The 9,956-nt window shown below is 31.7% G+C and overlaps 2 protein-coding genes across 2 annotated transcripts; both read left to right on the top strand.

Moving 5' to 3' along the window:
• The first annotated feature begins 2,356 nt into the window (after window positions 1–2,356).
• LOC122607926 (wall-associated receptor kinase 2-like) lies at window positions 2,357–8,314 on the top strand. The gene is made up of 3 exons (XM_043781000.1): window positions 2,357–3,161; window positions 5,796–5,978; window positions 7,075–8,314. Exons 1-3 carry the CDS (start codon window positions 2,357–2,359, stop codon window positions 8,109–8,111), a joined length of 2,025 nt encoding a protein of 674 aa, XP_043636935.1. The 3' UTR covers window positions 8,112–8,314.
• Window positions 8,315–8,975: 661 nt separating this feature from the next.
• LOC122608789 (pre-mRNA-splicing factor cwc2-like) lies at window positions 8,976–9,320 on the top strand. The gene has a single exon (XM_043781873.1). The coding sequence runs from the start codon at window positions 8,976–8,978 to the stop codon at window positions 9,318–9,320; it is 345 nt and encodes a 114-aa protein (XP_043637808.1).
• Window positions 9,321–9,956: the final 636 nt, after the last annotated feature.

The raw sequence follows: 9,956 nt of genomic DNA, 5'->3' as shown, positions 1-9,956 counted from the left end.
AAAAACACTAAAGAGCATTCTTTAAATATGCAATACGTTCTTGATGCAAATTGTAAGGATGACAGATTGAAGTTTAAATATCTTTACTTATAAACTGATAAAATGATAAAGTAATTAACATATCTCTAAAAATATATAGTTTAAATACGAATTAAATAAGGAATTATTTAACTAAAATTATTTGTTTAATAAATATGACTAAGAGGACACTTGTCGTTTTAATACAACGTCACATGTCGATTAAAGGATATTGCAATCCTGTTATAGTTTATTGGTAGATAAGTGACTTATATGATCTATGATGATTAAATGGCTGAGATTAGAAGGACTCGGGTGTAAATACCCGTTTACGACCTATGTACACTTCAGAAAAAAAAAGAAAAAAAAAAGAAGCTGGTAATTATTCAAGTGAGGTCATAATAATTTGAAGGTAAAAATAAGTTGCGTAATGAGTTGGAAGTGATTTCATTATATTTTTAGTATATGTGTTGAAAGGATTAATGATTATGCGATGTTTGTTTAGGTTCTAAGGACTTGGAAGCTTGATTGTGTAATAAGCCTGCTTAAGCTATAAAAAAAGGAGCGAGTGTTATTATGCATTATTCTTTTCTATTCTATCTGCAAAAAAATCTCTCATTTCTTCTACTACACTTAAACACACACTTGAGCTCAATACGATCATACAGTCATTTATTTATTATTCAAAACAAAGCGTTTGATTAAGTTTTTGGAAAGTTTGGCCAGGGTAGATGCCATTACCACTTCTCCAAGTTGCTAACTTCATTTATTGTCTTCTCATGTTTATATACAAAAAATGGAACTTGATTAAGAAGAATGATGTATTTATATATTTATCTTTTCTCGTATATGAAGGAGTAGATTAATTGGTATTCTAGTGTAAATGAATGAAGGGAATTTTTTGTTTTTTAAGGTGTTATGTAAATGAAATGGAATAATGTTTAAGTTGATGGCCTACAAGAGTAAAAATGAATAATTGGATGACCCTTTTTGCACATCATTCACTAGAAAATTAAGTGCCTTTTTTAAGACGACTTTTTGTAATATTAGGAGTCTCCTCCACTAAACAACCAAAAGGCTGTCATAGCTCCCAAAAGTAGTCCATATCACCTAGTGTTGGAAGTTTTACACATGTTTTGAGCATCCTTTAGATTTAAACCAACTTATACGTTATGTTGAATTTTTATGAGAGAATAAACATTAATAAAATAGAAAAACGGATTCATGAAGACTCCACATATTTTTGTACCGATAATAATCACAATTCACAACATGACATGTTAAGCTGTTGTTTGAGGGAATTATATCCATGATTTGAGGCGATAAAATCATAATGCATATGAGGGCATGTCTAACGCACCATGTGCCCGACGACGCACTTGACTCGCTTTTCGACCCAATCTCACTATTCACAGCATATGTTTCCTTTGGAATTGGAATTGGGTACATGAATAGGCGTACTGTTGAGGCTAAATTTGCCGTTAAAAGAAGAAGGCTAAATTTGCCGTTAAAAGAAAAACTATGCAAAGTCTTTCATATAGACGACAGGATAAACAAAAGTGTTTCATTGAATGATTCTAAACGATTAAACAGTCAAATCCGAAGTCATTGAACCATAACACAAGTTGATGCCAGTCAGCGCAAAACTTTAATAGAGTACCTATCAAATTTTTTTCAATAAATATATCTGAATAATAATAAAATCAGAATGTACAAAACGTAAGGTTGTTATATTACTTTGAAATATTAGCCTTTTCTTATCACTAGAAAAAAGTTTCATTTGTCTACGCTTTTATTGGAGTGTGAACAAATTAAAAAATTTGTCATGCTTTTTTGTGTGTAAAAATATATAGAATTAAAAGTGGGTGGAAATTTCTTTACACTAAAAAGTGTGTAGAAGTAAAAATTCACACTTTTTAGTGTGAACTTTCATAATTATTTTGTCATACCTCATTTGTCCACGCTACCTAAAAAGTTAGCGTGGACAAATATAAAAGATATTTCTATATATTTCTATATATTTTTCTATATATTCTTGCAAGATCGAGGTCTCATGTTCGAATATGCTGTCTAGGTAACCTAAATATAAAAGACCTTGTCCGTTTACATCCCCTTTGTACGTGTTGGGTATACTACTTATCTGCAGCCACTCTATATATTGAACTGAAAACTGTTAGATATTGAATAACACACACATCACACGAGGAAAAAAAAAACCCTCATAAACAAGCTAGATAGAATTGAGAAACATGCTTCTTCATATCATTATCATGTGCTCTTTACATTACCTTATACAACAATATCTTTAGGAACTCTTCGAGGTTCCAACTCGAGTTATATGAGAAACATATCAAAGCCCAACTGTCCATCCAAGTGCGGAGATGTTACGGTTCCTTACCCTTTTGGAATTGGCAATGACACAGGTTGTTCCATAGATGACACATTCAACTTGATTTGTGACACGCTGGAACAACCCCCTAAGTTATTCTTATATTCAAGCACAAGCAACATTGAAATATACAACATTTCGGATTCAGAGTTGCGCATTAATACTGGAGTTAGCTATAAATGCTACGCGAATAATGGAACTGTAATTGATGAATATAATGATTGGACTAACTTGGCGTACGAGGGATTCACTTTCTCGGAGAAGAATATGTTCACAGCCTTTGGGTGTGATGATATTGCTTTTATTGACTGGGTAGGCGACAACTATTTCAGCGGATGTTCTGCAAATTGCAATGGACCAGTGAATGTATCGGATGGGCGTTGCTCTGCTGGGAAAGGCTGTTGTCAGACACCTATACGAAAAGGTCTCAAATATTACCATGTTACACTCGACTCGTTAGGGAACCACAGGGATATTTGGTCCATCAATGACTGTGGCTATGCGTTCCTTGGTGACGTAGGCTCTTTTAAGTTTCTTGGTGCCAGTGATTTATCTAGTACTTCAGGCTTAGCGAAGAGGGTTGAGGCGAGTGTTCAAGTTGTGATCGATTGGGTTATCAGACGCGACCAAAGTTGCACTCAGGCTACGGAATGCAAAGACAATAGTCAGTGCTATGATGTAGATGGTGGAGGCTATCGATGTAAATGCAACAAAGGTTATGAGGGTAACCCGTATCTTGATCCAGGCTGCCAAAGTAAGTTTCTTTGTTAAATCAGTGGGATATACATTTTATTTTATGCTAATATATTATGCGTCAATTCTCCATTTAAATATTTTAATTATTATCTTGTTTTTACATTTTACCAATTTATTTAATGAACTTAATGTCAGAGTCATAATAAATTGGGACAAAACAAAAATCATGGGAATTTAGACCTTAAACGTGTGCACATGTTAAAGTGTGTATAAAAATATAAAATTCTTCATCACAAAGGGTAAAAGTTTAGACCTTATTAATATTTATTCGGTTCTTTTATTTATATTTTTAGCATGTTTGGCCTACTTAGTGTCTTTAAGCATGAGATGAGAGGATACAATTAACTTAGAAAATTTTAAGAAAACGCAATCCATTAAATCATCTCCGATTTTACCTTAGTGTACATATTTGATTCTCTAGAGTGACATATTTCCAAGGCTTTTCTTTTAAATCACTTATAACAACTCATTATCTATATCTCATAATCTAAAGTATGTTATAGCTTCACCGAACATTATATGATAACGTGTTCCCACTGAAAAAAACTTGATAGTTTTCTTTGGGGGAAAAATGTAATGTATGTGAATTTAACTTTTAATAACATTGAATTAAAAAAATATATAGTGGTTTTACATGTATGTATAATTTCGTAAAAAAAATTAACTACCAATAATTTATTGTTCTATTCATGAATTACTTGAAAAAAAAAAAATTTAACTACAAATAGTAGATTATTTTTTCCATGTTTTTGTTATTCTTGTTATTTTATACTCGTACATAACTTTACTTATACTATATAATATACATAGTTGTCGACTCGTAACTTTTGACTCGATTCGAAAACATGATTTTTGACTCGTGACTCGAAATGTGACTCGACTGGTAAGAGTCTGGACATTTATATATTCTATATAATATCATATAATTATATATATGTGAGGTATTTATAAACAAAATATAAGTTGATTATCATAATACATTTTTAAAATATCACATATTCCATACTTTTAAGTCATAAACTTACCGTTTATCTCTAAATTCGTATTAAAAGAATAAAAAAAATACATATATAGAATACAAAATAATGTAACCATGAATATGATATACGATACATAACCATATTATCGAATTACAACAATCATAAGTTTGCGATCGACTCGCAGTGACTTGTTTCAAATTCACACCGCGACTCGTAAGAGTCAAGAGAAAAAAGAGTCACACAACGAGTCGCCTTGTTTTTGGTCTAAATCGACTCGACTCGTAAGAGTCTAACAACTATGATTATATATATAAAAGGAACCTCTAGTCAAATGTATCATATTGGTATATATATTACCAGGTGCTAGAATAGCATCAAGGTTAATTAACTACCCTTTGTATATGATAATAGAGATTATGTGGTTATTAGATACCTAAGTTTAAATATGCAACTTCTCACATATTAATATTTTAATAGATAAATAACATGAGGACCAATTATATATACATTATACAATAAATATTCATATGTGAAAGATTCTATCTCCAAGCTTAGATATCAAACAACCACATGTTATATTTTCTATATATATGTCTATGTGTGTGTATATGTGTGTGATGTTGATAAAGCTTTGTAAGAAGTGGACAACATAACACAAAAACGAACACATCATAATAGAAAGAAGTAAGAATAAAACTTAAGGCACGTATGAAATGGAAAAATTGTAAGAATAAAACTAAAGGCACATATGAAATGGAAAAATTGAAAGAAATGAAATGAATGAAAGAAATGATATACAAAAATGAAATGAATTGATAGATAAATTGAATGAATACCCTTGTTTGATAATAACAAGGAAATCAATTTAGAAAATGAGCAAAACTATATATTATTTCGTTGAGTAAGTAATTTGAAAAGTGAACCGATTCAACATTAATTGTCAAATAACACAACACAAAATTAAATAATCATAATAGCTAATCATATCTAGCCTAGCATAAATTTTTTGAAAAATTAGGTGCTTCTGAAATTGAAATTGGTACATAAAGATACGTGTTTGAGAATTCAAGATTTCAAAATTTGAATTTTAATTTTGCATATACACTTTTTATAATAATTAGCACGGTTCAAGCACAATGCAGCGGCGGTTTGATGACGGCAACGAATGGTGATAGTGGTGGCTACATCAAATGACGTAAATAATTGATGTAAATGTGTTTGATTTAAAGAGGATAGTAGAGATTTATAGTATAATGGACTAATTAATAGAGTACTTTGATCAATTCACATGTCTCAGTTTTTTTAACTTTCAACGTATGGGGCGATAAATTTTATATAGAAGTACAGATTAGTAGTATTTAATAGTGTTTATGCTGTTAATTATGTGGATACTTGGTAATTAATGTTGTTATGTAATAAAGTCCATGTAGATGTTTATATGGATGCATGCTTAGTTGTCATCTCTATATCTGAAGAAGGCGTATAATTATAGAGATGTAACATAGTAATAAAAAGTTCTACGCGATGAAGCTAGAGAATGATCACATAAAGGCTAAAAGATAGTCTCTTGTATATGTAGATAAAGTTCTTGATTCTAAATTAAGTAAATTAATTTGGTTGTGTTATGCATGACAAGCTCCATTTATTTTCAGACATCAACGAGTGTGAGGATTCAGGAACATACCCTTGTTATGGTATCTGCTATGATACTCTAGGGAGTTACATTTGTACATGTCCACCAGGATCCGTTGGGGATGCAAAAACACAAAATGGTTGTCAAGTTGTTGATCGTCAAGCTAAATTTTCCAAGATTTTTTGGACCATATTAGCTCTAGGTAATTCTCTCATAAAAGTATAAAGCGGCTAATCTAGCGTATAATACAATAATCAGAAATGTCTCGAAGATTGGATCAACTTTAACCATTTGGATTAAATTTAATGGTCAAGAAAAACTTTAATTAAACTCAATAGTCAAGATTAATCTTGACCATTGAATTTAATCCAAATAATTTAAGTTGATCCAAAATTTACCTACAAAATTGGATCAACTTTATAGGCTCTCAATCCATTTAATATTGCCTCTTTATGCAAATAAATATTCGTTATTGCATATTTGTTTTAAAAAAGAAACGCACTAAACATAAAAGCAGTAAAATAAAGAATTCCAACGAGAATGTTTATTTCCACACATTTTTTTATGCAAAAGTTGAATGAGAATTAACACTTATTTTCTAAAATTAAAATGAAAAGTGTGATTGGAAAAGATTAGTTTTTTTTTTCTAAAAAAAAGTTTATCAGTTTATTTTTTTCCCTTGAATTAAACGACTTACAAAATCCAGCTAGACTTAAAAATATTAGTTCAATGGGTTTAATTATCGGATTGAGATCCTCGTTGATCAAACTTTATATGTAAAGTTGGATCGACTTATATCACTAGATTAAATCCAATGCTCAAGATTTAAATCTTAGTATAATGTTGATATGTCATGCCACATCACAGTTTATGACTTTTATTTATTTAATAAATTCTTCACAAGTATGGGCTTTCTCAATTTATTACTTGTAATAGTCACCGTGGCCTGTTAATAGTCGAAGTTAAACCATCACCATCAAGTGGTCTAATGACAAAAAGATATGTTTTTTCATAAGAGTTCTCGGGTTCGAGTTTTACTTAGGGCATATTTAGGGGTGACCATAAGTATCTAATTTCCACTTGTGGTGGGCCTTAGTGAGTTTTTCCCTCTAGATCTCTGGTTAATAGGAGTTTTTCATCGAGACGTTTAAATTGGGGATCTATGATCTGCGAGGGCTCTCTAAAGCAATCCAATTAAAACAATGTATATTAGACATTCCGATATTCGTGATTAATTCACATCTTTAAAAAAAATAGCTATAAAACTTGGTCTAAGTTGAAAAGACGTATATATTCAGGTGTTTTCTTGGGCACTGGGATATTAGTTTTAGCAATTTGGATGAGCAAAGTGGTCAAAAGGAGGAAAGACAAGAAACAGAGAGAGAAGTTCTTCAAAAGAAACGGTGGATTGTTGTTGCAACAACAAACATCAAATGGTGGAGATGCAATTGAGAAAACAAGAATGTTCAGTGCAAGAGAGTTAGCGAAAGCCACCGATCAATACAACAGTAATAGAATAGTTGGACGTGGAGGGCAAGGAACAATATACAAAGGGATGTTACCAAATGGAAATATAGTAGCAGTAAAGAAGTCTGTGTTGGTAGATGAAACTCAAGTTGAGTCTTTTATCAATGAGGTATTTTTACTTTCCCAAATTAGCCACAAGAATGTGGTAAAGCTAATAGGGTGTTGTTTAGAAACCGAAGTCCCAGTTCTCGTATATGAATTTGTCTCAAATGGTGATCTCTTCCAATTCATACACGATGAGAATTACGAGTTCCCTACTTTGTGGAGTATTAGGGTAACGATTGCTACCGAGGTTGCTGGAGCTCTTGCCTATATGCATTCGGCAACTTCCATTCCTATATATCATCGAGACATAAAATCTTCAAACATACTTTTGGATGAAAAATTTAGAGCAAAACTATCGGATTTTGGAATATCAAAGTCGGTCATGGGGGATCAAACCCACTTAAGCACCTTAGTCAAAGGGACTTATGGGTACCTGGATCCTGAGTACTTTCAATCAAACCAATTCACAGAAAAAAGCGACGTTTATAGCTTTGGGATTGTTCTGGTTGAGCTGTTAACCGGAAAGAAGCCTATATATTCGATAGGCCCAGGGGAATCGAGAAGCTTGGCAACATTGATTTTGTCAATGGAAGATGGGTTTATATTGGAAAACATTGACGATAGAGTGTCTGATGGTCCAAAAGAGCAGCTCATAGCAGTTGCTAAGGTTGCAAAAAGATGCTTAAATTTGAATGGTAAACTACGGCCAACTATGAAAGAAGTTGCTATTGATTTGGAGGGAATAAGATCATCAAGTCCTTAAAATCGATCAGTTGTATACTTTTATATTTTTATATTTTGCATCATTGGTATTTCGTGGAATATGTTATATTGAAACTTTTTTGTAATTTATCTCGTTACACGGATCCATGTTTGATGACAATTCAAGTAAAAGATAAACGATTTACAGCTACAACAAAACGACGACCACTACATTCAAGAAATGCTGGCACATATTTACATTAACTTATGGGTTGTGTGTTCCCAGCTAGGATATTTTATTTAATAGTTTCATTTTTCTACATTAGTAATATGACAAGCCCTTTTATACTCTCATCCTTTCTAATCTATGTGTTTTTATGTCGCAAAATCATATAATAATCTTGAAAGAGTCTTTCATAGACTAGTGTTTTCAAAAGAAAAAGGGCTTGATGGGTATCCCATATTTTAGTTTTGCCTTCAAAAAATTAGATTACTGTTAAACACATTAATTATCAATAAGACGATATTGAAGAGTTTGGACGAGTGTTTCCTGCTTGACCCGTCCTTACGACCTGTATCTCACACCAATAGCATATAGCGTAACTAATGTGAAACTACAAAAAATGCTTGTGGGTCAAATTAAACCTACTGTATCTGACTGGCCCATTAATTGAGATGTCACAGATTGACCCATTACCTAACCATAGACTTATGTATTATGCATCCATTTTAAGCACATATATTGATATATAAATTATGTAGGTTTTTATATATGACATATATATCTCGGGACCGTGTTTATTGTTATTTGATTAAAGCTTTTTTGTTTTGATTTGCTTAGTCGTACATTCTAAAGACATTAGATAATGTAAAAAATGCTGAGGCGGATGTAATACGTCTAACAAGTGGGCAAGACACAGGAGACATGTACTATCAAACCATTACAGGGCTTAAACATGCCATCTCAATTGAACAACAACATCAGGAAGCAAGTCTTCAACAAGAATCCCCTAACGATCCAACTCAACATTCTAATTTACAAGATCATGAATCACAAGCCGAATCAGATGAAGATAACTCTGAGGATTCTGAAGATGATGACGGATCTTCGTTTGATAATGATAAACAGACACCCTCAGAGAAAAAAGCAGCTAGAAAAGAGAATAAGAAGAAAGTAAAAGAAGAGAAAAGAGAAGCTCGGAAGACTAAAGTGCCGAAAGCTGTGAAGAAGAAGAAGAAGAAGTTGGCGAAAGCAAAGAAGACTCGTTAGATACCAATAACATGTTCTGATTAGAAATATGGTAAACTTAGGTATATGACAATTTTGCGGTAAGATTCTTGTATATTGTAGGGAATCTCAGATAATCTGAGTCTGTGACAAGATATTCTTTGCATTTATCTATATCTATGTTGCTATTGTCAATTAATGATTTAAAATCAGATAATGAGTATTTTGGATCTAATTACTAGAAATTTTTTATGCAAATTGCATTGTTTGCTAGAATATCTACCATTGCTAGAATATCTATACCTATGAATGTTTAATTCTGAAACACATTGTTCAAAAAGATGAGATAATTTTAAGCCTCAGATATCTACCAATTGAGATGTTCTTGAATAGACACATGGCGTAATCTTTGACGACACGTGTCCTTTTATTTTATTTATTTTTATTAAATTAATTTTTTTTAATTGTATATAGATTCAATTTTCTTATTAGACTTATAATTAAACTATGACTCTTGGCTTATAGATACAAACACATTATAACCTTATTCGATTAATCGTTTTCACATTAATAAGTTTACTGGTAGATATTACTTATAATAAGTTATTAACACGAAGACTTCAAAATTTTGAGTTTACGGTTCGAAATCACAAGACTGTTTGTCGTCATCTACTATGT

The sequence above is a fragment of the Erigeron canadensis genome, chromosome 7 (genome assembly GCF_010389155.1).
Source record: "Erigeron canadensis isolate Cc75 chromosome 7, C_canadensis_v1, whole genome shotgun sequence".
Lineage (NCBI taxonomy): Eukaryota > Viridiplantae > Streptophyta > Magnoliopsida > Asterales > Asteraceae > Erigeron > Erigeron canadensis.
The sequence above is the reverse complement of the archived record's forward strand: the minus strand, read 5'-3'. Positions and strand labels throughout refer to the sequence as shown.

Excerpts from the sequence above, each read along its gene's own strand:
- LOC122608789 (XM_043781873.1), top strand. The coding sequence starts at position 8,976 with ATGTACTATCAAACCATTACAGGGCTTAAACATGCCATCTCAATTGAA.
- LOC122607926 (XM_043781000.1), top strand. The coding sequence starts at position 2,357 with ATGAGAAACATATCAAAGCCCAACTGTCCATCCAAGTGCGGAGATGTT. Across the intron at positions 3,162-5,795 it reads TCTTGATCCAGGCTGCCAAA|ACATCAACGAGTGTGAGGAT; the intron begins GTAAGTTTCTTT and ends ATTTATTTTCAG. Across the intron at positions 5,979-7,074 it reads TTGGACCATATTAGCTCTAG|GTGTTTTCTTGGGCACTGGG; the intron begins GTAATTCTCTCA and ends GTATATATTCAG.